At 46.7% G+C, this 27,259-nt stretch overlaps 1 protein-coding gene across 4 annotated transcripts in view; it reads left to right on the top strand.

Moving 5' to 3' along the window:
• The window catches only part of FLNB (filamin B), a 138,092-nt gene that overhangs the window by 78,821 nt on the left and 32,012 nt on the right, over nt 1-27,259 (top strand). For 2 of the 4 annotated variants that reach the window (XM_025985807.2, XM_025985798.2), the window contains exons 10-28: nt 984-1,110; nt 2,454-2,590; nt 4,065-4,258; nt 5,203-5,316; nt 6,176-6,319; nt 6,570-6,693; nt 7,030-7,190; nt 8,214-8,304; nt 8,581-8,750; nt 13,336-13,453; nt 15,863-16,125; nt 17,349-17,946; nt 18,649-18,822; nt 19,637-19,799; nt 20,655-20,815; nt 22,907-23,074; nt 24,312-24,404; nt 25,190-25,313; nt 26,437-26,593. In XM_025985807.2, the coding sequence (XP_025841592.2) occupies nt 984-1,110; nt 2,454-2,590; nt 4,065-4,258; nt 5,203-5,316; nt 6,176-6,319; nt 6,570-6,693; nt 7,030-7,190; nt 8,214-8,304; nt 8,581-8,750; nt 13,336-13,453; nt 15,863-16,125; nt 17,349-17,946; nt 18,649-18,822; nt 19,637-19,799; nt 20,655-20,815; nt 22,907-23,074; nt 24,312-24,404; nt 25,190-25,313; nt 26,437-26,593 (3,281 nt within the window). The remainder of the gene's footprint in view (nt 1-983; nt 1,111-2,453; nt 2,591-4,064; nt 4,259-5,202; nt 5,317-6,175; nt 6,320-6,569; nt 6,694-7,029; nt 7,191-8,213; nt 8,305-8,580; nt 8,751-13,335; nt 13,454-15,862; nt 16,126-17,348; nt 17,947-18,648; nt 18,823-19,636; nt 19,800-20,654; nt 20,816-22,906; nt 23,075-24,311; nt 24,405-25,189; nt 25,314-26,436; nt 26,594-27,259) is intronic. The other 2 variants (XM_025985819.2, XM_025985812.2) reach the window with 1 other exon arrangement.

Below are 27,259 nucleotides of genomic sequence, written 5' to 3'. Positions count from 1 at the left end.
AGATAAAAGCTGTTTGTGGAGGGGTGGGTTGTACTCTGCGACTCTTTCTTCCCTTTTTGGGAAAGGAGACCGCAGACGCAGGGATGAGCGTCTGCTCTGTCCGTGTTCTCCGCTGCCACAGAGAAGCAGCCCTGCGTCTCTGGCTGCCGGGGCTTGGGGGGAATGTGTGCTTCCTCTGCCGGGATTGCTCCCACCCTCTGTATTCTCAACAGGTTGGGGCAGGAGTGTTCAGAGCTCCAGAAAGTTAATATTTGATCCCAGAGCACTGAGCTGTGGGGAGGGCTGGGTTTGAAGGGTGGCTGAGGTTCTAGACTGCCCTGACCTAGAGCCAAGCTGCTCTGGGGCTGCCATAACTGCTGGCTTGTTGCTTTAGAAGCCAAGAAGAAGTTTTTTCTGACCTTTGGATTCTCGCTTGACTAAGTGGCTTTCCCAGCCAAACCTCAGGGCTCAACATAAAACAAGTTCCTACCTGATGGCTCAGTTTAGAGTTTGTGGTACAGCATTTAAAACCTGTCTTCTTGTAGATAGTACTCAGGAGTTTTCTCCCTTTGGTTGTCCAGCTTTAAAAGAGATGTGCCAAGACAGTAACCTGAAATGCATGCCAAATACTCATAAGGGTTCAGTCCCTCCTCAGTTTTGTGAGAGGCTAAGACAGCGATCGTTAAGAAAAATCGAGGTATGACTAGATTTGTTTTTACACAGACCCAGGAGGTCAAGGACCCCTCCATCCCCAATAGCTCAGAGAGCCTTCTAAAGCTGGTTTGCTGGAAAGTCTTCATTTCCCCACACTTTGAGGCAGAGATGGGTCTATTTTTAGGCTTGGATGAATCTCGGTTTTTGAGGGTGTCACACTCTGAGGCAGCCCACTTTGTTTCCCTATGTGGCTTATGTCTTGTGGATATTGCTCTTTCTGTTCTTGTCCTTTGGATTCTTGTTCTCAGCTTGGGATTGCTTTGGAAGGATGGTGTGCTTTCTTCCCACAGAGGGTCTGGAGGAGCTGGTGAAACAGAAAGGCTTTCTGGATGGAGTCTATGCATTTGAGTATTACCCCAGCACCCCAGGGAAATACAGCATCGCCATCACGTGGGGGGGACACCACATTCCAAAGAGGTGAGTCTCCAGCAAGAGTTGCGTCTTCTCTGGAGGCGTGTTCAGCCTGGGGCAGGCTCAAGGTGGTTGCTTCCTGGGCTGTAGGAGGGAAAGAGATCTACTTTGTTGAAAACTTTTTTTTTTTTTTTCCAGAGCAGCACAGACATTTGGCTTGTTCTCAAAAACAGCAGAAAGTCACTGTGGTTTCAGTTGCCTTGCTTTAAATCAAATGCTGGCGGTTTGGGGCTGATGGGAGGCAGGGAAGCCAGAAGGAGCAGTAATAGAGAGCAAATGGGCTGTGTATCTATACACCCTTATGTAAACTAGGATTCTCTTTCTTTCAATGTGTGCCTCTGTTCAGGAATGCCATGGGGGTAAAATCTGCCATGGTTTACATTAAAATTCTCTACGTGAGCGCAGTCAGGAGCCAAGGGACGCAGTCTACAGCTTTGCCTTGTGGGGATCACAGTTACCCTTCCCTGTTCACATGTTTTCCAGCTCTCCTGGGGGCAACTTTAAATTCTGAATAAATTGCATTTACCTTGAGAAATACCTTGGGCATTATAGGGTTCTGAGAATCTAAGCAAACTTTTCTTAAATATACTTATTTAAACAATCTGCACACCCAGCATGGGCCTACAATCTGCACACCCAGCATGGGCCTCAAACTCACAGCCCCCAAGATCAAGAGCCACATGCTTTACCGACTGAGTCAGCCAGGTGACCCCTCTAAGCAAATTTTTAAAAATTCTTCTATACTAAAGTTAAAGCGCATTCGTTCATATATGAAATAAAGCCTATTCAACCTAGTTTTCTTCTTATAATATATTTTTTAAAGATTTTATTTATTTATTTTAGAGAGAGCGAGAGCACAAGTGGGAAGGGCAGAGGGGAATGGAGAGAGAGTTTCAAGCAAACTCGACACTGAATGTAAAGCCTGATGTGAGGCTCTGTCCTGGGACCCTGAGATCATAACCTGAAATGAAACCAAGAGTTAGATGCTCAACTGACTGTACCACCCAGGTGCCCCTTGTTCATATAGTATAAGCAGGATATAGGAAAGAATGCTCTCTCTTACCTTCCAGAGCTCACAGTCTGGTGAGCCCTACACTCAAAAGGTGAATGATCAAAAGGATGAGTTAGTGTGTTTTGTGTGCCAGTGGTTACCTGAGTGTCCCGTGGCAGCCATAGTACATTATATTGTTGACATAACAATGGCTGTGGGGCCACCTGTGTTGAGGAAGGGCTTGGCTGAACATTGGGACTCCAGGTAGAAGGAGTGGAAAAATATGTGTAAACAGCTTATGGCTATAATTAGTCCCTTCTTTGCTTTTCTTTAATGCTTTTTGTTCTTTTTCTCCTAGCCCCTTTGAGGTTCAAGTTGGCCCTGAAGCAGGCATGCAGAAAGTTCGTGCATGGGGCCCTGGCCTTCATGGCGGGATTGTCGGGCGGTCAGCAGACTTCGTGGTAGAGTCCATTGGCTCTGAAGTGGGGTCTCTGGGTAGGTGGAAACAGCTGGCCAACAGCTCCTGGAGGGCTGAGATTATACAAGGCTTGGTCCCAGGGTCAGATGGAGAATTGGGGCTTCCTCCAGACCTCACTACCCTTAGCCTCCTGGCCTCCTGACCACCCAAATCCAACTCTTAATACCTCTATGGGATTGCAATTTTCATTTTCCTCATGCCTTTCAAGGTCCTCTTCATTCATTCATCTGCTAAACCTCAAGGGCAGAGGTTTCCTATGGGTGTTGTGCTTGAAACAGTGCTGAGAACATACAAGACACTCAGCAAATATTGTTGACTGATTATTTATTTAAATATTTTACTTATTTATTCGTGAGAGACATACAGAGAGAGGCAGAGACACAGATGGAGGGAGAAGCAGGCTCCTCACTGGGAGCCTGATACAGGACTCGATCCTAGGACTCCAGGATCACGACCTGAGCCAAAGGCAGACACTCAACCATGGAGGCACCCAGGTGCCCCTAATTCTTAGTTTAGATGGATGAATGAATTTTGTTGAAACTAGAAGTTTGAAGAATAAATATTCTTTGGAGCCTAACAAGATGTTTTAGGAGCCTAACAGGATATTTTAAGTACACATCTGATGTATATAGGATTCATTTAGAACAATGGTCAGCAAGCCTGCTGTAGAAAAGACAAGAGAGCAAATATTTTAGTATTGTGGGCCATATTTGCCCTGCTGCAACTGTTGTGAGTCTGCCATTGTAGTATGAAAGCAGCCATAGAAAGGACAGAAGTAAAGGAGTGTTGCTGTGTCCCAGCAAAGCCTTATGTACAAAAACAGGTAGCAGATCAGTTTGGCCCACTGGCCATAGTTTGGTGACTACTTGTTTTAGGTAGTAAAAATAAGCAAACTGGGAAAAAGAAGAAATCACCTTTAGTGTTTAGAATCAATGTTTTGGTATGATATTAAACCTTTGGCATATCCTTCTAGACTTTAAAAAAAAAATACATTCATCTGCCACAAAAAATATCTAGGGGGAATCTATTTTTCTGCCTCAGATAAATAGAGGCTATGTCTTGATTTTCCATGGTTTCTTTGGAATTCCATTGTATAGATGTCTAATGTTAGGCTCTCTAGTTATTTCCACAGTTTTCCTGTAGAAACAGTGCTGAATGTACTTTGTATCTGTTTACGAATATCCTTGATTATTTCCTTCAGACAAAAGCCCAGAAGTGGATTTGATGGGGCAAAGGGTGGGCATCGGTTTAAGATTTTGCTTGACCTTCCTTGTTAGATGAAGTTTAAAAAAACAAAACCAAAAAACATAGTATAAGATCCAACCCTTCCATGTCTAGTGGAGACTCAAGAGGCTTGGTTTTGTGGGAAGGGGACACAAACAGATTTCAAGCTTCTGGCTGATACTTGGCTTTGAGGGTTTGAGCTGCTGGTAACACAAGATAGGTTCTTTCCACCATGCAAATAGGGGTCCCTCTCACCCTGTCCCCCAGGGTTTGCCATTGAAGGCCCTTCCCAGGCAAAGATTGAGTATGACGACCAGAATGATGGGTCATGTGATGTCAAGTACTGGCCCAAGGAGCCTGGCGAATATGCTGTTCACATCATGTGTGATGACGAAGACATCAAGGAGAGCCCATACATGGCCTTCATCCACCCAGCTGCGGGAGACTACAACCCAGATCTGGTGAGTCTGTTTGTCATATTTCTGTGCTCTCCTGCTGGCCCCTGGCCCTCCATGGTACCCAGAGAGTGACCTTAAACAGCGTGTTGAGGGAGAGCAGCGGAGAGCCATGTGGAGTTTGGTCTGAGTTAGAACCCTGGTAGTACCACGTAGAGCTTCTCTAATGCTGGGCAAGTCACACACCTCTCTGACTCTTGATTCTTTCTCCATAAAAGGGGAATGATAGGGTCTGCTTCCTAGTGTATCTGGGATGATTTGGGGAGCTAACGTGCACAAAGACAGCCCTTAGCTCAGTGCCTGCCCATGCAGGGGGCTGCAGAAGCTGCTCTTTATAAATGAAAGATATTTTTTTTCTCCCTAGCTCCCTTCTCTTAAATTGGAGCAGTGTTTCTAAGAGCTTCTGTCACACTCTTAGGAGGCTGATAAGCATCGAGTCTGGGGCAGCCTGCCTGCTAGGAGGAAGCCTCCACAACCCCACGTGGGCTGCTGTGGCCCACCTGGGCAGCTGTTTATATAGGCTGATGTCATTCTGGACTGGTTGGTTTCCCTCTTTGGCCAACTGCTTGTCCTTTGCTCTCTGGAAGCTGCTAACTTTTGGAATGTGTGTGGTAAAGGTTCTGAGCCCCCTTAAAGTGGGAATATTGAAAGGACATGGCTGGAGGTCTCTGTCCTGGTTATTGGAAGTTATCTATATCAACTCAGAATAAGGCAAGGAGCCCCAGGTTGGGTTGGGGCTTGGTTTTTGAGAGTTTCCTTCCTCGTGGGAGGTTAATGATCCTGTTTTTATTTTTGAGTTACAACCTACTTGAGCATGATGTTAGGTACTGTGAAGTGAGACCCCAAAACAAGTGGTTTTGTTCTCATCTCATTCTCTGGTTACTAGTTGTTATGTTGGGGTTTCATTGGAGCCTTGCACAGAAAGAATCATTATTGGCCCTTTGCCCCAGGTTCAAGCATATGGGCCAGGTTTGGAGAAATCTGGGTGCATTGTCAACAACCTGGCTGAGTTCACTGTGGATCCTAAGGATGCTGGAAAAGCTCCCTTGAAGATATTTGCTCAGGTAAGTTTCCAGGGGCCACCTGTGCAGCTAATGATCAGGGGACACATTTCTGTCACTGCAATGACAAGTTGCTCAGTTCATCTGACCCTCAGTTCATTCGTCCACATATTGAGAATAATAAGAATATTTATCTCATGGGGTTATGTGAGGATTAAATGGGATTCTAATATATAAAGCAGGGTGCTTTTCTAATCTTTATGATTTATATTTTTTGGAAACAAGGGTTGATTTCAGATTTCCCTGTCCACATCCTTCAGTGTGGCCAAAGCTACCTAGGTAGCTTGGCAGGAGGTTTGTAAATAAGAATCTATTAAAGATGTTTATCTAATTTAATTGAATTTGGCCCAATGATTTAAGTGCAGGAGTTAAAATTAAGAAGTACTTTTTTAAAGATTTATTTATTTATTTATTTTAAAGAGAGAGTGTGTGTGTATGTGTGCATGCACGAGCACATGCCTGAGTGAGGGGAGGGGCAGAGGAAGGACAGCATCTCAAGCAGACTCCTGCTGAGCATGGAGCCTGATGCAGGGCGTGGTCTCTAGACCCTGAGATCATGGCCTGAGCTGAAATCAAGAGTTGGACACTTAACTGACTGAACTACCCAGGTGCTCCCAAATTAAGAAGTACTGAGTGGCCATGGCTTTCTTTTGGGGTTGTATGTCTCTTATTAAAAACAAGTAAATACAGGCAGTATTTTATCACCTGATGGCATGATTGGGAGAGTGGGGAATAGCATAGTTCTTCTGTGAAGTTTTATTGGATGAGTGGTGACTTGATTGTATTGGGAAGCTGTGGTGGCCCTGTTTGATGAAGAATGTGTGAGGGCCAGTTTCTTTTCTTAGCCCCTGTTCTTTTGTAGGATGGGGAAGGCCAGCCCATTGACATCCAGATGAAGAGCCGGATGGATGGGACATATGCCTGCTCGTACACCCCGGTTAAGGCCATCAAGCACACCATTGCTGTGGTCTGGGGAGGTGTGAACATCCCACACAGCCCCTACAGGGTAGGTTGTGAAGCATGATCCTGCTGTTATATGAAGAAACTAAGTCTTGTGGCAAGCATCTGCTCCATGCCTGATGGCCAAGGCAGATCCATTCATCCCTGGTCAGCTATGACAGATGGACTGGTTTGAAAGACAGAGTGCTCTAGATTGCCCCCCAAAACTATTATTTCTAACAATATTAACTAACAATTTTTCACTGGGTCCAGGTGGTGGAAAAGTTGGTTATAACTTTCTCCTATGTTCTCTTCAGGTCAATATCGGTCAGGGTAGCCATCCCCAGAAGGTCAAGGTATTTGGGCCAGGCGTGGAGCGAAGTGGACTGAAGGCAAATGAGCCTACTCATTTCACAGTGGACTGTACTGAGGCTGGGGAAGGTAAGATGGGGCTTCCCCCAGCGCGGTGACTGTTGCTCCTTGAGGAGGAACATTCTCTTCCTAACGTTTGAAGGGCAGTGAACTTTGAGCCAGAAAATAGTGCACCTGAATAGGTCATTGTTCATCTAATGAGCGTCTGTGTCAATTCCTTGGTGATCTTTGCTAATCCTTCATCCCTTCTCCAAAGCCCTGACTTAGCACCATCCCTTTGTCAGGTTTGTTACTGGAAACTTCCCAATTGCTTTTTTGGGGTGTTAGCTGAGCTGAGCTGGAAGTGATTGCATGGGACGTGCTGTTTCTTGTACACTGGTGCGCTCATAAGCTGGTCTGTTCCAGGTGATGTCAGCGTTGGCATTAAATGTGATGCTCGGGTGTTAAGTGAGGATGAGGAAGACGTGGACTTTGACATTATTCACAACGCCAACGACACGTTTACGGTCAAATACGTGCCTCCTGCCGCCGGGCGATACACTATCAAAGTTCTCTTTGCATCTCAGGTGTGTTTTTGGGCCTGGGTTCTTTCTGGCCACCTGTGTGCATATTTCCTTTTTATTTTTGTTTTTGTTTTTAGCAGTAGGGCAGTGTCTTGAGAATTCTGCTCAGCGGTTTTCCTTTCTGGTTTCCGAAAACCATGAAGGAAAAACAAAACAAAACAAAACACTCAGAACTAAAATTTTACCACTTTCTAGCAAAAGTGAGGCAGAGTGTATTCAATGGTTATAGCAGGGCTCTGGAAGGAGACTGTTTTGTTAGAGACACTCATCAAGTTTCTGATTGAAACACAATGAGCTTCTAGATGTGTTCTACTTTGACCGCTTTGAAGCAATGGCTTTGGCCTTGACCCTTAAACTTTTATAGTAACAGGCGCTTTGACCTTTCAAATTAAGTTCATATTTATGTGTGATAGGTGAGGATAAGTCGAGTGGTACTTACAACAGGGAACAGTGGGATCCTGGTGATTCAAATTAATCTCACATAAGGATAGCAGTCTCAGGAGAAAGTTCTGTGCCTGACAGTGTTGGTCTTGAATTGATTTCATCCAGTTAACCTGTTTTGCCTTTATTCCAATAATCTGCAACTTTCTTTATGAAGAATTATAATCATTCTATTTCTGATCAGCTCTGAGCTGTACCTGAGGACAAATCCTTCCCCTTGCGCCCCCGCCCCCAACCCTACATGTTATTGTCATCTTGGGTTTTATTCTTGGTAGGATTTTTTGCATCCTAAGTACTCAACCTTTGGTGTTAAAGGCTCAGAATTTTCAGATGCATTTGTAGGAGACTTTCCTTTAGCTGTGCAGTGAGCAGGTCAAAGCCTGCGATGTTAGAAGTCCAGGCATTTGTTAGTGACCCCCAATGGCCTCTACCTGAGGCTAAAGTACAAAGGCTTGACGTGGGGTGACAGAAGTTTGCCTGCCACCTGCCAGAGTCACAGAGATCTCCCCCTTCGTGTCGGGCAGAAGGCTAAGCTCTGGCAGATGCTTCAGGGGCTTTCCTACTGAGACAGTGTCTTCCCTACAGGAAATCCCTGCCAGCCCTTTCAGAGTGAAAGTTGACCCTTCCCATGATGCCAGCAAAGTGAAGGCGGAAGGCCCTGGGCTCAGCAAAGCAGGTAGGATGGCACGCTGGTGAGGCTGTCCTGGGGGACTGCTGCAGGCCAGTGGCCATGGACATGTTTGGTCCAGGGACCTTGAGAGACTAGTCTCTGTCCAAGGCAGGTGGTCTGTGGGGGCCCCGTTCAGCAGGGAGCTGTTGGCAGTGGCTAAGCACCAGCCCCTGTCACCGACTGCCTTGGTAGAGCTGGTGCTGATGAACCCGTCTGACTGGTTGTAAAAGTGAAACCGCTCCAGCTAGGCCTGTCTCCTCACTTCACGGTATATCCTTCCAGGTGTGGAAAATGGGAAACCGACCCACTTCACGGTCTATACCAAAGGAGCCGGAAAAGCCCCACTGAACGTGCAGTTCAGCAGCCCCATTCCTGGAGACGCCGTGAGGGATTTGGACATTATCGACAATTATGACTACTCCCACACCGTTAAATACACACCCACCCAGCAGGTAGGGTCCTTCCCATTCCCCTGTCCTCTGCCTGCCCGTCACCCAGGCCCCTTCCCCCTCAGTGCCGTGCTGGGCCCTTTGGACATCATGGCTGTGATCTGCGCTCTGTTGAAGTGCTCCTCTGCGGGCGGCAGCTCTCCTGTCCTCCTGAGCCTCCCAGGAGGTGGTTGGTCCTGTGAGGAGAGCCTGAAGGTTTCCCTAAGAATAAGCAGGAAGCTAGCCCCTCTCTCCGTGTCCCCATCTCCTACCTCCATTTTGGGTTTTAGCAGAAACAGTGAGCTCTTGAAATTCGGGGCCTGGTATCTACCTCTTATTCCACACACGAGCCCTTCCTTGCCATCTGGCCTTTGTTTAGTCTTTGCTGAATTCCTCATGGGGAGGAGCGGCAATACCAACACCTTTATGTTCCCCTGCTGGCCCTTTTACAAGGCGGTGTTGTGGGTCTCCCTCAAAGAGCCAGTCAGCCTTTAGTCCCCCTGAAATACTATCTAGGGCCCCAGAATATCCCCTTGTACAAAATTCAGGAACACAGACAGGATCCTATGATCCAGGCCACTTTGCTTTGATTGTTTTAGGCAAGAAGCACCTAAAAAACTGCTCCTATGTATGAATTCATGTTAATTTGTTCAAAATTGGGTTTAGCTTCATGGCCACACCTTTGGGGTCTGAGAAACAGATAACCCAGAAGAAAAGCCTGGGTTTTACTATTTTTCTGTGTAGTGTTCTACACAGCCATTGCACACCTCTCGGGTTTCTTCTTTCCTGAGGAAAACAGTCTCCCTTGTGTGAGGTACCCTCTGTGGGAGGACAGGGGTGATGTGTTCTGTAGAAACAACACCCGAGAAGCATTGCTCTCTCCTGGCAGTCAGTGAGAAGCTGCCCAGAGTCTAGTGGGAAGGAATGAGAAGTACGGTGAGGATGAGGGGGTGGTGTAGGTGTCCCCTCGTTAGGGGGCTACATATCCTCGGAAATGGAATCTTTACTGTGAGAACATCTGTGGCAGTGGGAGGGGTTCTCCAGGGTGAATTCTTGTGTACTGTAGTACAGATGTGGCCTCTTACATCCAGATGTGCTTCTTCCTATGATTTTGTTCTTTGTTTTTACCTTCATGAGGGGCTCATTGCTAGCAGTGGTAATAATACTTTTGTAGGTAAAATACTCTTCCCATCCAGGCTGCTCAATGCTGAATGGGTAATTCTTTTCCTCCTCATGGTGAGGGCCAGAGGGAGACTCACCACTGGGAGCATGAGCCTGACATCATCCTTGTTACCTGTTCTCTACATTCCTTAGGAGAAGGTACCAGAAAGCACAGCCATGCACACTGGTCAAGGTCATAAGGTCTTATTAGACTCTACTAAAAACATTTTGAGACTCTTGCTTTATCCTTTATCTATCAGCTTTTTGGGGTTTTGGCTGAGCCATTAGAAAGGAAGTTGCACACATTAAGACAGAGTCAGGTTTTAGCCTGTACTCCCAGAAAGGGCTTCAGAACTTCTTGCCCTGGATGCACCAGCTGCCAGTTGGGGCAGAGGTGGAGGCTAAAGTGGGAGGCTTCTTAGTTCAAAGTCATCCCAAGGTCAAGTTCATCCATTTCTTTGATAATAGCAGGTTTGTTGGCGGGCTTGATGGCCACTTGGGGCTTTGTTCAGATGCTGCCTGTCATATGTCCAAGGAGCCCGGCAGAGTCTCGGTGTTAGTCACTGCCTCCAGTGTGGATGGCTCACGTGATGCCTTTCTGATCCTTGTTTGGAGTTTAGAGCAAAGTTTATGGTTTCATTTTTGGGGCAACTTGCAGTTCTGTATATTTCTCTATGGCAAATAAAACAAATTGAATTTCTTCTCTTTGATTGTGAGTTCCCTGACGATGGGACATCATGTCCTGTATATATGTCATAAATATTTTTCCATCCCCAGTGTTGAGAACAGGGTTCTTTGCTTGAATTGACAGCTTAAAGGGGGAAATACACAAAGTTGAGCCTCTACTCTCAAGCAGAGACCACTCAGGAACTTTGTAGGGAGAGTGGGGCCAACACACCTTTGATCTGTCTTTTCTGAAGAGCAGCATACAGCTCAGGATTGGTTGAACTAGCTTGCCTTCTGAGCTGTGCCCTTGGATGTGGTTAAGAGGTCAGCCCAGAAGGCTGTGCCCAACATGGCTGATGCCCACAGGTGCACCTTCTCATGGTTATTCCCTTTGGGGAATAACAGGCTGGAACTTTCCAGAAATGTAGTTGTTTGGTGTGTGTGTGTGTGGAGAGGCAGCGGTGGGTCTTGGCCCAGGTGAGCGTGTCGCCCTCAGAATACAGGCTGTGCTGCGTGAGGATCTGGAGCCCTGCCTAATTGCTGACTCTTCACTCCCTGGCACCTGCGGGCTGCTGCTGTCCCCTGCAGGGTCTCTGAGTGACAGCTTGTAGATGCCCACCTTCCTGTAGTGGGCCAGTCGAAGTCTTATTGGAAGACAGTGGTCAGAGTTCTTTTTGCCTTGGTGGCAGTAGAGTGTCACTTGTTGGGTTGGGGCTTCAGGATCCTCCCAGAGGTTGGACAACAGCTTGATTTTTATGGAAGGAAGATCACACAATGCCATATTCTCCCAAGGATTTTGCCTTCTATGCTTTGGTCGTCTGTGCCCTCAGGGGACTTCCAGTTTCTCAAGCCCATGTTCCCTCATGTAGAGTGAGCACTTTGAGAAGCTGGTGGCAACAGCTCCATGGCCCACCAGGTCAGAAGCCACTGGAAGTTGAAACCCCCACATACTTTCTGGGAGTTCCTTGAGGAGACCGTGTAGCTTCACTGAGCCTCCCTGCCTGTCCTGGAGGTCTCTGAAGAAGGGTCTTGATCCAGTCCTTACCTGAGCTCTAGGGTCAGAGTCTTACATTCGTGTGCTGCTCAGGGTAGGATTAAGGTCTCAGAGGCACAGAGGGGAAAGAATAAAACTGTTCTGCCGTCAGCAAGGTCTTTGTGAAACGCACCAGTGGTCATTGCTCAGACATTCCTCATGTCACCACCCTCCAGGGGAAAAGCACAGTCCGTTCCTTAGCTGAGCTTCAGAGGAGACCTTAAAATGCTACAAGCCATTGCTGGTGTAAGTCTCCTAAGATTTCTTCCTCCCCCCTGTTAGGTTATTTGAGGTAGAGTTAATTTCCTATCTGAGGTTTTTTTTTTTTTATGACTGGTAATGAGAACACATGTTCTTTTATGAGATGGGTAGGCTTAGCTGAAGGGATTTTTCCCTCTCCTGTGGCACTCCAGAGATGCAATCAGAAGACTGAGAGGGGCTGGTGGAGAAGCTTTTTCCATGATAGCTGTGAGGCCTATCCCTCAAGGAGTTAGGGGCTTGTGGGCAAATTGAACCTTGGGAAGAGCTAGCATGATGGGAGTGCCATGGTGGCTGAAGTCACAAGTCACCCCCTGACGTCCTTATTACAAAGAGAAGACCTTTCCTGTCCCGGGCTGGCTCTCAACTCTGTTGGATCTGACCCATGTACCTTCTATCATGAAATATTACACCCTTGAGGCAGGGGGCCAGTTGGTTTGTGCTCATTGCCAATAAATCCTGGAGAATCAATCCTCCCTCCTTCATTGATGCAACCAAATTTTTTCTTGGCTTTCTCCCCCTTTTTTATTATTGAAAGCAATGTGAGAAAATATATAAGAGCCAAAAGCTACACCCTTTTAACACTTGATTACTGACAGCTTTCAGCAGAGCCTGAATTCTGGTGAGCCCCCCAGATTCTTGAGGGGGGGCATAGTCTCTCCCTCCACATCCCCTTACATTATGCCTGGGGTGTTTGAGGTGAGGGAGATCCTAATCTACTGAGACAGGCCTGGGCTTTCATGGAGCCTTGGTTTGGCAGGGGGTAGGGAGGCCAGCAGTGAGTGGGCCAGGACTGGCTGGAGGAGAGCAGCCCTGGCACATACGGTCATACTGCACTCCTGTGCCCCCCAGGTAGCTAACAAGGGACCTGCCAAGCCCGTGGACATGATTCCCTTCACACTTGCAACTTTTCTTTCCTTGACATAGATGTGGGAGTTTAGAGACTGCTCTAGTGTGCAAATCCCTTTCAGTCTAGTGGCCTGAAATTGATTTCCAAGACGTAGAGAGAGCTGGTTTTGTTTAGTTAGAAGCTCCCATACCCAGCAGCTCTACCCATGGCTGGGGTCAGCTGTGGCTGCGTAGGAGGTAGTGGGGCAGAGCAGCTGGGACACCGATCTGGGTGCCATGGGTATGAACTCTCAGACTTACCAGGCATGTGATGTGGGGCAAGTGACTACTTCCCTGAGCTATAGTTTCCTTTACTGGAAAAATGGGGACATCAATGGGAACCACCGTTTGGAGATTGAGTCCAGACAATGCTTAAAAGCACTGAGTATGCGTGCTTGTTGTTATTTGTTGCTCTGATTTTATCTGACTTCTCAGTAGTTTTTGCCATGGGGCCAGAAGCTTAGAGAAATATGTTTGTGGTGTTCTAAATCCATGGAGGCAAGTGCCCTGTGTCTCTGGAGGAACGAAAGATCTGGAAGGCAGGTTTAAACAACACATTAGATGTTGGTGCCCAAAGGTGCACTCTGTTTCCTCTCGTTCCAGGGCAGCATGCAGGTTCTGGTTACATATGGTGGCGACCCCATCCCTAAAAGCCCTTTCACCGTGGGCGTGGCTGCTCCGCTGGATCTGAGCAAGATAAAAATTAATGGGCTGGAAAACAGTAAGTGTGTGGATGGAGGGGAGACAGGTCACCGAAGACCACCAACCAGGGCTGCCAGTTAGATTCCCTTCAAAAGACAGTTTGCAGAGAAGCAAATCGTGCCTTAAGAGACTTTGCAGTGGGACAGATGTGGGTGAGAACTGGGGCCATGCGCTGGGGTAGCTCTGTGACCCTACCTGTGCTTAACCTCACCAAGCCTTGGTCTCCTCATTTTTACTGTGGAGGAGGGGTGGTCAAGAACACTTAACATTCACAGGAATATTTTGAAAGTTAAATGAGCTCATAATTCAGGGGCTGGCACATAGCCCTTGGTAACTGCCGGCATCATGGTGGGACGTTTTTATTACAAAGAGAAGTTGGGACACATTGCCTTCTGGTGACTTTCGACTGTGTTTAGCTGTCCTTGGCCATGGAATTCATATTCGGGTGGACACTCAAGCATAAAAGCCAACTCTCTGGCAACTCAAAAACCACAACCCCCACCCCACCCCAATATTCCTTTGGCTTGGTAGGTATCTTATTAATATTAGTTCATTTCATTATTTTAAAATGTTTTAATTTGTTTTTTTAGGGAAAATTCCAAACACACAAAAGGAAAGACAGTCGTGTAATATGAACACTGAAGTATTTACCACTTGGCTTCAAAAGTTCACCACATGATCATAAAATTCTTTTTTTATGCAAGTAATGCATAAATCCATTTTTCACCCCAAAAAAGTCGCAGTTGAGAGTAAACTCCACTCTAACCATCACCTCTTTCTCTTCCTAGGGTTAACCAAAGTGAGCCGTTCAGTTTCTGTTCTTCCAGACCTTCTCTCTACATACATCTATACATGCATATATGCCAGCAGAAAACATTTGACAATGTTCATTTTGCATTAAAGTTATCCTGCTCTATGCATATGTCTTCAGCCTGCCTTTTGACATCAGCAGTGCATCTTGGAGAACATTCACATCTGTGTCCCCTTGTTGGCATGAGCTGCCATGTGGCCGTAGCCTGACCACACCACAATGGCACACATTCACCTGATTGCCTGGTCATGTGAGGCTCAGCGCACATACATCCCTGCCCCCCCTCCCCGGGCAGGCCTATTTGGTCTTGGTGGACCATGGTTGAGCACCTTCACTGACCTGTGACTCAAATGCATGAATTGTGAAGAAGGCCACCTCCCAGCTCTGGGCTCTCTGAAGCAAGAGCCAGATACCAGCTTTGTCACTGGAGGGCTGAGCATATGAAAGTCATTATCCAGGCCTTTCATATATCTCTTCATTGCTCCTTTCTATAAGATAGCTAAGGGCTTCAATTCCAGACCAGGAAGGTGCAGTGCAGATTAGGGCAAGCCTTTGGGCCATGGCGCTCTACGGCCTCCTTGCTTGTGATTAGGCAGTGTGTATCTTGGGAGGCCCCCTGCGACCCTAGAATCAGGATTTCCTTGGCTTGTGGTGGGGGCCCTATGCTCTCAGTGCTTTCATTTTGGTTCAAAGTCCTTTCCCCCCTTCTTTTTTAAAACTTTATTTATTTATTTGAGAGAGAGCGAGAGCACAAGCAGGAAGAGTGGCAGAGGGAGAGGGAAAAGCAGGTTCACCACTGAGCAGAAAGCCCCACACAGGGCTCAATCCCTTGGATCACGATCCAAGCCGAAGGCAGCTGCTTAATGGACTGAGCCAGCCAGGCGCCCTAGTCCTTTCCTCTTTTTTGTCAAGTATAACACATGAGTTTTCCATGGCCCTGCTTTGCAGAGACCTTTCAAATACCAGCGCAGCCCAGAGAGTCCATTTTTCAGACTCTCATTGGTGCCCCTGCATTGGCCAGCTTGGTGACTTTTGCTTTGTTGGCTATGGGATTAAATTTGCTGCCAAGGATTATTAAATAAAACATTGGCTTATGGGGATGTTTTGATACAAAGTCAACACTAAAAGTAAGTAAAAGGAGAGAGGATGGTGTCAGATTATAAGTTGCAGAGCAGAATGTGGGGTCAAGTAAATTTACGTGTGAGTCCCACCTTTGTGGTCTGCTGCATATGGCACCCTGCACACATTCCTTACCCTCTGAGCCTCAGTTTGTTAAAGCCATTGGTAACTAATAAATACCCTAGAGGGTTGTGGTAAAAATGAAAGGAGATGATGTGCTGTCCTGAGCCTGGGGATAAAGTGCAGGCAGTAAGTAACCAAGCATTATTGTATCCGTACGTGTCAGCTGTATCATTATTAGTGAGTAGCTGTACTGGTCGTTATCTAGGTAAATGCTGATTATCCCAACTTGGTCTTTCTTCTTGTCCTTGGTACCCTTGCTTGTTGGACATGCCAAGATAAGGCCTCATGTCCAGGGAACCGTCACTGTTCTGCTTTCAGCCATTTTTGCTGCTGCAAAGGGTCAGCTCATCACTAGGGTGTATTCCTCTCTTCCAGGAGTTGAAGTAGGGCAGGGACAGGAGTTCGCCATCGACACCAAGGGGGCAGGCGGCCAGGGAAAGCTGGATGTGACGATCTCGAGCCCCTCAAGGAAGATTGTGCCGTGTCTGGTGGCACCCGTGGCAGGCCGGGAGAGCAGCACGGCCAAGTTCATCCCTCGGGAAGAGGGGCTATACGCTGTAGATGTCACTTACGACGGACACCCTGTGCCTGGAAGCCCCTACACAGTGGAGGCCTCACTGCCACCGGATCCCACCAAGGTCAGCTTTGGTTTCTGTACCAGGACTTTGTCTCCTCTTGTCCAGTATACCACTGTAGTCCTTCACTGATCCTGCATGACAGTGGTCTTTGGAAAGTTATTTTCCAAGGAAAGTCCATTCTTAATGGCTGACAGTAGTTTTCTGTCCTACATCTCAGCCTGAGGATTCCTTGGGCAGCTGGGTGTACTCCCCACTGCTCCTCCTCTTGCTCGCTGGTGGTGAGGCTTTGGTGAGGTACTCCTCATCCCTAAGTCCTGTTCCTCCCATTGTTAGCATGATAGCAGCACTTGCTTCACAATGAGCCTGTGAGGGCAAAGTGAGAGCCCAATGGCCGGCATGACAGGTGAGCTCACCCTGCAGAAATTATTTAACTCCATAGAAAAATAGATTAGGCTCATTATCATTTCTTCCTAGTAGCCCGGAATCCAGGGCTTTAGAGTATTTTCAGTGGTCTCAATAGCATGAGTCCTATAAAACTCTCTTATTTGTTGAATCAGAGATGAAAGCCCTGGCCCCACCCTCTTTGAAAAGTAGTTTACTCTGTTTGGTTTTAAATTTTTGTATTAGACCATAGCGCTTGGAGTTTTAGGTCTGTAGAAAATTGAGAGGTACAGAGATTTCCCTCCTACCTGCTGTGCCTGCACGTGCACAACCTCCCCCAGCAGAGCAGTACATGTATTACTATGGATGAACCTGCCTTGACATCCTGTTCACCCCAGATACAGAGTTTACAGGAGGGTTCACCCTGGGTGCTACGCATCCTACAGGTTTAGACAAATGTATAATGACACATATCCACCACTCCAGTGTCATGTTTTATTATATGGAATTTGTTGAGAGGTGTAGCTGTCAAAGCAACAGAAAGGTCCATAAAACCATCCTATAAACGTTCAGACCCGCATGTGTTTGTTAGACCAGACGTTAGGTCTCCACCTGCGGCCCTGTGGTTCAGAAATGCTGAGTGCAGCAGGAGGGGAAGTCATGCCCCGTGCTTCGGAGGGCTACGCCTCTGGGCTGTGGCTTTCAGGCGTTGTCTCCCTCTCGTAGCTGTTCACAGCTTGGATGGCACTATGGCTCTAACTCTGTGGTCTGTCTGACTCAGAGACCCCAGGGAGGAGGGCCACTCAACTAAGATGCAGCTCAATGCTGATTGCAGGCTTAGGGATTAAGCAGTGCTGGCTGAGCATCAGGCAGACTTTGACTTTTATTATCTGTTCAAATAGGTGAAGGCCCATGGTCCTGGCCTTGAAGGTGGTCTCGTGGGCAAGCCTGCCGAGTTCACCATCGACACCAAAGGAGCAGGCACTGGAGGTTTGGGCCTCACCGTGGAAGGTCCATGTGAGGCCAAAATTGAATGTTCTGACAATGGTGACGGCACCTGCTCCGTCTCTTATCTGCCCACGAAGCCTGGGGAATACTTCGTCAACATTCTCTTTGAAGAAGTCCACATACCTGGTTCTCCCTTCAAAGCTGACATTGAAATGCCTTTTGATCCCTCTAAAGTCGTGGCTTCAGGACCAGGTCTCCAGCATGGGAAAGTGGGTGAAGCCGGGCTGCTGAGTGTTGACTGTTCGGAAGCAGGGCCCGGGGCCCTGGGCCTGGAAGCCGTCTCAGACTCGGGAGCGAAAGCTGAAGTCTGTATTGAAAACAACAAAGACGGTACCTACGCGGTGACCTACGTGCCCCTGACAGCCGGCATGTACACGCTGACCATGAAGTATGGTGGCGAGCTCGTGCCCCACTTCCCTGCCAGGGTCAAGGTGGAGCCCGCCGTGGACACCAGCAGGGTCAAAGTCTTTGGGCCAGGCATAGAAGGAAAAGGTGGGTTTCATAAAAAAAGAGGGAGACTGCAAAATAACTTGGGACTTAGGGGTCACCAGAAATGCAGAGCAGAGCTGCAAACTAATATGCCCACTGGGGCCAGGTGGGGTATAACAAAACACTCACCTGTGGTTTCTACATCAGGAAGAGAGGGACCACAGCAAAGGGGTGAGCATGTGGCATTTCTGCTGCCCGGCCCTCACTTTGTTTCTCTACGGGGCATGGGGCTCATCACTGCCAGCAGATTTTCCTATTTCTCTGGCAAAGCCAGAAATCTTGTTTTTTTTATGTGGAAATTCAAGATCTTTCATTTTTTGGCACTTAATTGACAAGGCTTAAAACGTGATACTAATACCATACTTGCTGTAGAGCAAATCTGTCTTTTCAACTGTCGTAGCACTAACCCCACCTTTGTCTAAAAAATGTGCAAGGAGTTATGTTGTCACCAGTGGGAAGGGCTGGGAGGAGGAGCTTCGACAGGCTACCTGGGAAGAAGGAGCTTTTACAGGGTGGTGGCGGGGCGGGGCGGGTTGGGGGGGAGGTGGTCATTAATACTCTTGATTTGGAGAGTCAGAGAAAACAGTTGTCTATTGTCACTGAAATTAGACATAACATACCTAAAGTGCCAAGAACCCTGGTTCTTGGATTTGGTCCAAGGTCCTGGGTGTTGGTGATGTTCTTATCTGTGTGATTGCTCCGCAGATGTGTTTCGCGAAGCCACCACTGACTTCACAGTTGATTCACGGCCCCTGACACAAGTTGGGGGTGACCACATCAAGGCCCACATTGCCAACCCCTCAGGGGCCTCTACCGAGTGCTTTGTCACGGACAATGCCGACGGGACCTACCAGGTGGAGTACACACCCTTTGAGAAAGGTGAGATGACTTCTGCTTGGACACCACTGTCATTCAGAGCCATGCTGGGCCGTTTCCTTTGGTGACTGGTACTGACTCCTACCCCGGGTTGTCTGGCCTATCTCAGCAGAGGCATGGACAAAGTGACAGGGACACGTAGAAACCTTCTTCCCCAGCAGAGCCAGTGCTTGCTCAGTGCCCGACATGTTGGGCCTGCTGTGTGACAGTTGGGCCAGGTTTAGTCTCAGGCTCCTCTGAGCAGCTTGATGTCATGGCATATTGCCCTTTTGTATAATTTTTTTTACATAATTTCTTTTCTGAATATTAGAAATTATTGAAATGTTTGATAAATCAGGAAAGGATAAAGAAAAAATGAAAGTACCATATATTCTCATTACCTGAATATATAATTCCTATAAATATTCTGGTATAGATACTTTCAATCTTTTTATGTAGATGCATGTATATTCTATTTCATGGATTTCCCTTTGTCTCTTGGCTAACGACCAGATGGAGTTTTTCCAAATCAGGATAGTACATTTAAGATGACTAACTTGAATACAGACTTAGTGATATTTGCTTGGGGGAGAGGCCTGGTGTGTATGTGTACTGGGGAGGGAGGGTTATGTGGCGGCCAAGTGAACAGGAAGCATAAATAAATAGCTATATTTTTAAAAAATCAGATCAAACCGATACCTTTCTTTAACCTGCTTGTTTCAAATAACGTGGGATAGCAGGTAGATGAGAATGCTAGATGAAACTCTACAGTAGAGTGTAATTTCCCAGAAATAGATGACTCCTGTGCAATTATGTTTCTGTTTGTCATTTTGAACAGGTCTCCATGTAGTGGAGGTGACATATGATGATGTGCCCATCCCAAATAGTCCCTTCAAAGTGGCTGTAACCGAAGGCTGCCAGCCATCTCGAGTCCAGGCTCAAGGACCAGGATTGAAAGAGGCCTTTACCAACAAACCCAATGTCTTTACTGTTGTTACCAGGTGAGGAAGGTCCTGGGATCTATGTGTTGACTCTCTAAAAGGAGTAGCCCTAGGTAGTTTAACTGCTCGGAAGGAGTTGTATGGGTATATTCTGCATAGGTGTTATGGTCTCCCAACTTTTGAGAGGCTTTTTTTTTTTTTTCATGGCATATAAGGCATGTTCTTTTTTTTTTTTTTTTAAGATTTTATTTATTTATTCATGATAGACATAGAGAGAGAAGGAGGACAGAGACACAGGCAGAGGGAGAAGCAAGCTCCATGCCGGGAGCCTGACGTGGGACTTGATCCCGGGACTCCAGGATTACGCCCTGGGCCAAAAACAGGCGCTAAACCATTGAGCCACCCAGGGATCCCCAGGCATGTTCTTTTGTCAAGCCTTATGCTATACAGAAAGGCCAGTATACCTCAAAAAGTACCAGAAAACCCTCACTTAAAGTCTTAAAATTGCTGAGTAAACCAGAACTAGATGGAAACTCCTTAAAAAAAAAAAAAAAAAAAAAAAAGGAAACTCCTTAACTTGATAATGTAGAAACATATAGCCAATTTCATAGTTAAGTGAAGTATTAGAAGTATTCCTCCTAAAATTCATCACATGTCACATACCTGATTGTACTGGTAGTCTTAGCCAATACAATTAGATAGGAAAAAAAAAAAATAAAGGATAAGCATCGGAGGAGTGGTCAGAGCTGCCTTTGTATTACACCGTTGAGGAATTTTCTGTGCAGAAGTGTCACGGTAGTTGAGCCAGGTTGGCTAAATGGGATTGCGTATGGAGGGATTTTAAAATAATTTTGGCAATAAACAGACCAGCATGAACCACTAGAACTACTTTGCTTTCTTTTCCACACTTTCCAGAGGGGCAGGAATTGGTGGGCTTGGCATAACTGTTGAGGGACCGTCAGAGTCAAAGATCAACTGCAGAGACAACAAAGATGGAAGCTGTAGTGCTGAGTACATCCCCTTTGCTCCGGGGGATTACGATGTTAACATTACATACGGAGGAGCCCACATCCCTGGTAAGCTATCCCTCAGAAAGGTACCCAAAGAATAATTGATGTGGCATGAAAGCAGGTTTTGTTTTGCTTCTTTGAATGGGAAAAAGAGTCTAATATTTGCAGTAGCTGCAAAGGGAGAATTTTCCTTATGGCTGTGTCTCCGTGAATATCCCAACTCCCAATAGGACCAGTAACCTGGCGAAATGTGTTGGCTTGGCATTTTGACTGGAAGTGGTTGTTCACGTGTTGGAGGACCTCATGAGGTGTTGCTATGAAACATTCAACAACCTTCTGGCTTCTTACTTGCTTTCATGGGAATTCTTGTTGGTTAAACATTAGCCCAGTGTTTACTGGCCTGGTATAAACCCCTAGTGGGGTTATTTTTGATGGGATATGCTGTCTTGCCCACTGTGGCGTATTGGATTCCTCTGGTGGGCCAGCTGTGGTTGGTTGGTGGTGGCTTTTGGGTCAACTAGATCATGTGGGATAAGCACATCAGGAAGAAAAGCTGCCGTGATTGGTTTTAGATGTCTGCCTGGGGAATGCTTGGTATCTGCCACCTAAAGTTCTAAAGTTCTCTTATTACTTCTTGGCTGCTCTCATGCTAAGTTCAGACACCTTCCAGGGGAAGCTCTGACTTGGAGATTAGCCTCAGAGGTAGTCTATTGTCATCAGCTGCTGACACTGAAATTCTCAACTGTTTTTCTGTGAAATGAAGGTCCCTTTTATGCCCCTAAACCCCCGCCTGGAAGGTGATGTTTGTCTTTGCCGGGGTCAGCCATTTATTTCAGTTAGCTGAAAAATTTGATGCCATTGAAACCCAGCTATTGTTAAAAAGGCAAGACCTCTACTCTTTTGTGATCTTTTAATCTACCACTCTATTTTACAATAGATAAATTTTGAGGCAGGCCAAGCAGGGACATCTGAGTTTGTGCGGCAGTTACAAGTTATTAATTTTACAAGCCTTCTTGGAGAGCACAAAGACTCCTCACATAGCAAGAGGCGCATGTCACCCCTTGGTGATGAGCTTGGTAGCCTGAGGAGGCATGATGTCAGGGACACTGGGGCTCCTGTTTCTGGCTCACCTCTGGGGAGTTCTTACTTGGTCCATGTTGGTGGGGGAATCCCATGAGGATCTCTCACCCAGCCCTACTTTTTCTGTTTAGTACTTCTCTTGCAAATCCTGATCACACAACATTTTCTCTTTCCTTGCTCTTTTTTTTTTTTTAAATAATCTTTATTTCAGAGAGAGAGAGCAAGAGAGCACACACACAAAGAGGGAGAAGCAGACTCCCCGCTGTGCAGGGAGTCCAATGCAGGGCTCAGTCCCAGGACCCCAAGACCATGACCTGAGCCGAAGGCAGACACTTAACTGACTGAGCCAGCCAGGCACTCCTGTTTCCTTGGTCTTTAAAACCAATACCATCAAAGAGTTGGAGGCCCCCAGTGTCCCTTTGGGGTCAGCCGTGCAGGAGGAGGACCATAGCTGACAGGGAGAAAGAGCAAGGCTTCACCCAATGGCCAGGGAACCAAGCAGGCCATTCGTGGCAGGAAGCTGTGGGCTGTGTTGTAAGGCAAGGATTCCAGGAAGCCCTCAGGAGCTGTTTGGGGAGAGGATATAAGATGTGGGCCACAAGGCCCAGCCACCTCTGCAGCAGTCTGCACTCCTTCCTTCCACCACTCAGCGTCGTCCTTCTGCTTCATTGACAGCCTGTCTTCTACCTCACCTCCAGGGCTCTGCATGTGCCTATCACTGTGCTCAAAACCCCCTCCATCTGTTTCCTGGGTGCTATCTGCTCTCTCTCATCTCAACTTAGATATCGCTGGAAAGCTTCCTCTGGCCTCCTGAAGACCAGATTTGTTGCCTCTTAAGTGCTCCACCAATGTTTATACATGCCTCCAACATCTGTTTCGTGTGATGTTCTACTTCTAGTTTTCCTCACCCTTCTCCCGCATTGTGGGTTCCCGGGGGGTGGGGTGGGTGGGCATTAACCACTCTGGGCCCAGCACATGGCTTGATGCCTGCCTGTGGAGAATGCCCATGGGTGCACACAAGGCAGGCCTCCTGGCTCTACGTGAGCTGTGCTTAAAACCCTGGGACCTCTTTTCCAGGCAGTCCCTTCAGAGTTCCTGTGAAGGATGTGGTGGACCCTAGCAAGGTCAAGATCGCTGGCCCTGGGGTGGGCTCCGGTGTCCGAGCCCACATCTTACAGTCCTTCACGGTGGACAGCAGCAAGGCTGGCCTGGCCCCGCTGGAAGTGAGGGTCCTGGGCCCCCGAGGTGAGTATACATCCTGCCTTCCTGCCGGAAGCTCTGCTCCAGTGGGGGGCAACTGTGACCCAGCGCAGGCACTTTATTTTTGAGTTTGGTCATGAACTGCAAATTTCTTAAATTACTTTATTGCTCCATATCCTACCTAAACAGGAGAGCCTCCTGTTTTTATTTATTGATTTTTAAAACTTTTATTTCTATATTTTGTGAGAGAGAGAGAGTAGGGGGAGCCGCAGAGGCAGAGGGAGAGAGACGAATCTCCATCAGTCTGCCTGCTGAGAACGGAATCTGATGCAGGGCTCGATCTCACAACCCTGAGATCATGACCTGAGCCGAAATCAAGAGTTGGATGCTTAACCAACAGAGCTACCTAGGCTCAGCCCTGAAGCTCCTGCTTTTAAAAGCAGGCAGACCTCTTACTTCTCTAGTGGTCTTTCCATTTAATAACATGTCTCTCAATGTCTTTGTAAATTTTCATTTTTCTTAAGCAGTGAGATGAAGCCAGTAGGATTTGGGCTCTCACATGTACATTTCTGCATTTGTGCAGTGACTGGGTTTGGCCTAGAATTTGGGTGGGCAGTAGGTTCAGAAGTAATGGGTTTTGAGATGCCTTGTAGCACCTTGTTCCACATTGGTGCCCATGTGAAACACACCCCAAATTTCTAGAAATGACAGCTACACAGCCCTTGGGGTGCATGCCTTTGTCATTGTCCCAACTTCCTGGAGGATCTCTTGGGAAATGGCCTTTGTTGACAATTTGGCCTGCCTTGTTGGCAGCCTGGAACTGGGGGGTTTGGTATGACCAGCAGGCCATTTTGGGACAGAGCCCTGAAGTGCATTGAAATTTACCTTATTTGGTAGGCCATCACATTTCCTCTTCCGGTATTTAAAATGTGCCATTCTCTCCCTAATTTCTTAAATTATCTGGATTTTTCCCTAGTGATGTGTTAGCTTTACAGAAGTGGCAAACGAGGGTTTCCTTCTTTGAAGAGGAACTTTCTACTTAATGGGGTTCAGCAGGAGGTTATGCCCTTTGAAGCTCAGGGCAGATGTGGTTTGAGGGAAATGAGGTCATGGGGCTGGAATCTGATTCTGCATAGTTACTGAGCTTTAAGACCTGTGTGTGTGTGTGTGTGTGTGTGTGTGTGTGTGTGTGTGTGTATGAGAGAGGGGGAGGCTTTACTTAGATATCTATCTCTATTATATTATTATGGAAGCCTCAGAAGTAACAGCCTTTTAATTTTAGCTGATGAGATGGATTCCCAGTCATGGCGCAGCCCCTTGAAAGCCATTTCAGAGTTCTTTAAAGGTGACCCGAAGGGTGACTTTACGGAGACAGGTTGGCATATTCCTATTGGCTCCTGCTCTAATATATGTGATCTGAATGCCTCTTGCTAGTCTCACCCCTAAAATTGCCTTATTCTTGCCTCATCTGCTTTGCTTAATGAGTGTGCCATGCTTTGCTTAACCTACCTTGCAATTGACCCATTCTTGATGCTCATGTTCAGAACTGGGATCTGGAATCTACCAACCCAATGCCTGCCTTGATTATGCTTTAACATAGTCTCTAACCATCCCCCGCAGGCATCACTTTGAAGATCCCCTCACCCCATGAGATTGGCATCCTCTCCTGCCCTGCACCTACACCCAGCCTGCTGGCACCATAATGGTCTGTGCTCAAAGGTGACCATAAGTTTGACTGGCCAGCCCATTAGTTAACTTTTGCTGTTCAGAGTTGTGGACTCTTTGGCTGTACCTCAGCTATAGAGTAAAATTGCCACATCCCAAGCATGCCTCACCAGCTTGAAAGGGGATAGCATGCCTACAACACGTGTCTTCGCACAAGCACAGGCAGTCTCCGTAATTATATTCAAGGGCTCAGTGAGTGTACTTTAGCCAACAGAAAGCTAAAGGTGTCTCTTGGGGTCATTTCTGCAACCATGAATTGGGGATCCTGTCTCCTGTGATTCCTTGGGCCTCTGATTATGGCCTGCTTGCGTTTATGTTACTCATAAGTGAAAACCAATAGCTCTTGGGGATGAATGTGATTCTGTTCAAGCTAAGCCGAAGGTAGAGTGAAGGAGAGTCTAAGCATTCCTCAAGACCTTTCATTTCTTTTCTTAGGCCTGGTGGAGCCAGTGAACATAGTGGACAACGGGGATGGCACACATACAGTGACCTACACCCCGTCCCAGGAGGGGCCTTACATGGTCTCAGTTAAATATGCTGATGAGGAGATCCCTCGTAGGTAAGCCCCTGACACTTATAGAAGGGGGTCCAAACCAACCTGAAGCCCACCCCTCTGTAAGATTGGCCAGCACTGTCCTGATGACCACTCATCCATTCATTTATCCATCTGTCCATCTGCCTAACCTAACCATCCACCCATCTATCTACCGATCCATCCACCCATCTGTCATCCACTCACCCACCCACCCATCTGTCTACCCATCCATCCATCTGATCAGCAGGTATCAGCGAGAACCTGCATTCTACGCACAGGTGTTACAACACACTAGCCTTGATATCTGTGGCAAATCCTCTCTTGATATCCTGTACCCTCCTATTTTGTTCCTTTTGGCCATCTTTAATTTAAAGATGAGCTGAAATTAAGGAGTTGAGAATCTTTGAAGAAACAAGGAATGTGTTAATTCATCAAAGTTCTTCTTTCCAGTGACCTTGCAGGTAGTTCTCTGATTAGAGCAAAGATTTTTTACTTTTTCACTTCTTTACTTGAGGATTTGGTTGACAGTAGTATTCCCAGAGGGTATTGGATAGAAACCTTGTTCCTCATTCAAACGAATATGAAATGTTGCATATGCTCTTCCTCTCTCAGAACAGCCTCCAAAGGATTATTTTCATACCCCTTAGGATGAAAAAATTTTACCCATACCCCTAATATACACATTTTTATATAGAGATACCCATATAGGTCTAAGTATGTAGCAGTATGTAATTTATAAATTACATTTATGTATTACTTTGCTAATAGGTAGTTTGCCATCTGAAGCATATTAAAAATAGAAGAAAATGAGATAAAATGATAATTTTATCATTCCAGCATTGTTTCCTAATTCCACTATTCCCTTCCCATTTTGGTGAACATTTTCTTAGCATAACAAAAATGAGTTAACCATGTCTCCCAAACTGAGTTGGGGATTAGTGTGTATCCCGTGGAATGCACTCACAGAAAGGATATGATGGTCACATGGTTTTAAATTTTTGCTGGATTTAAAGTACATAAGGCACTCGCTGTCTTACCTGCTATAGAAATCCCCCCCTCTCAAGCCCAGTCTCTTTGTGTACGGAAGATCAAATGTAGCTGAGATGACGGTGTCCACACTGACTGCGATATGTATGTGTCTTTCAAGTCCCTTTAAGGTCAAGGTTCTTCCCACATATGATGCCAGCAAAGTGACTGCCAGTGGCCCTGGCCTCAGTTCCTATGGTGTGCCTGCCAGCCTGCCTGTGGAATTTGCGATTGATGCCCGAGATGCTGGGGAAGGCCTGCTTGCTGTTCAGATCACGGTAACTTTGAGTTATTTTCTAGAGTCAAACTTGATTAATAAAGACCTTAATTCTGGGCCAAGGATAAAAACAAGATTTTTAATAACCAATTTCTGGCCTGATACAAATGTTTGATGGATTTTGTTCCCATCAGAGAGTCAGTAATTGTGCAAGAACAAATATGCTTGCCTGAGTGAGATGTCTGAAGGTGTGGCTCCAAGGACCATGTTTGAATGAATCTCATGTATTTTGATCTCTAGTATTTGATCTAGTATTCCTCTGCTTTGGTTATAAAATCCTTGAAATGACTCATCAGATTAATTAGGACTAAGGCACTATGTATATAAGAGTTCCTTCACACAGGGGACAACTCTCTTGTTAAAGAAGCTCGGAGGCAAGTCGCTTGGGTGCCATGTGGCTTCTGTCCTGAGGTCTTTTCATGGACCATGAGCTGGTACACATGGCAGGCTGCCAGGAGGAGGAAAGGCAGAGGCAGAAGGGGAAAGGGGGATTTTCAACTCAATCAGCAATCTTGAGCAACTCTGTATGACTTTTGCTTCCCTCTCATTTACTGGAACTTTGTCACAAGTCATATGGCCATAACCTAGTGGCACAGTTTGCTAGGAAGTGGAAGCAGTGCACCCAGCCAAGAATTGGCAGCCTTTTACTACAGAAAAGAGAGAGAGT

Source organism: Vulpes vulpes, chromosome 9 (assembly GCF_048418805.1).
Source record: "Vulpes vulpes isolate BD-2025 chromosome 9, VulVul3, whole genome shotgun sequence".
NCBI classification, from domain to species: domain Eukaryota; kingdom Metazoa; phylum Chordata; class Mammalia; order Carnivora; family Canidae; genus Vulpes; species Vulpes vulpes.
The sequence above is the reverse complement of the archived record's forward strand: the minus strand, read 5'-3'. Positions and strand labels throughout refer to the sequence as shown.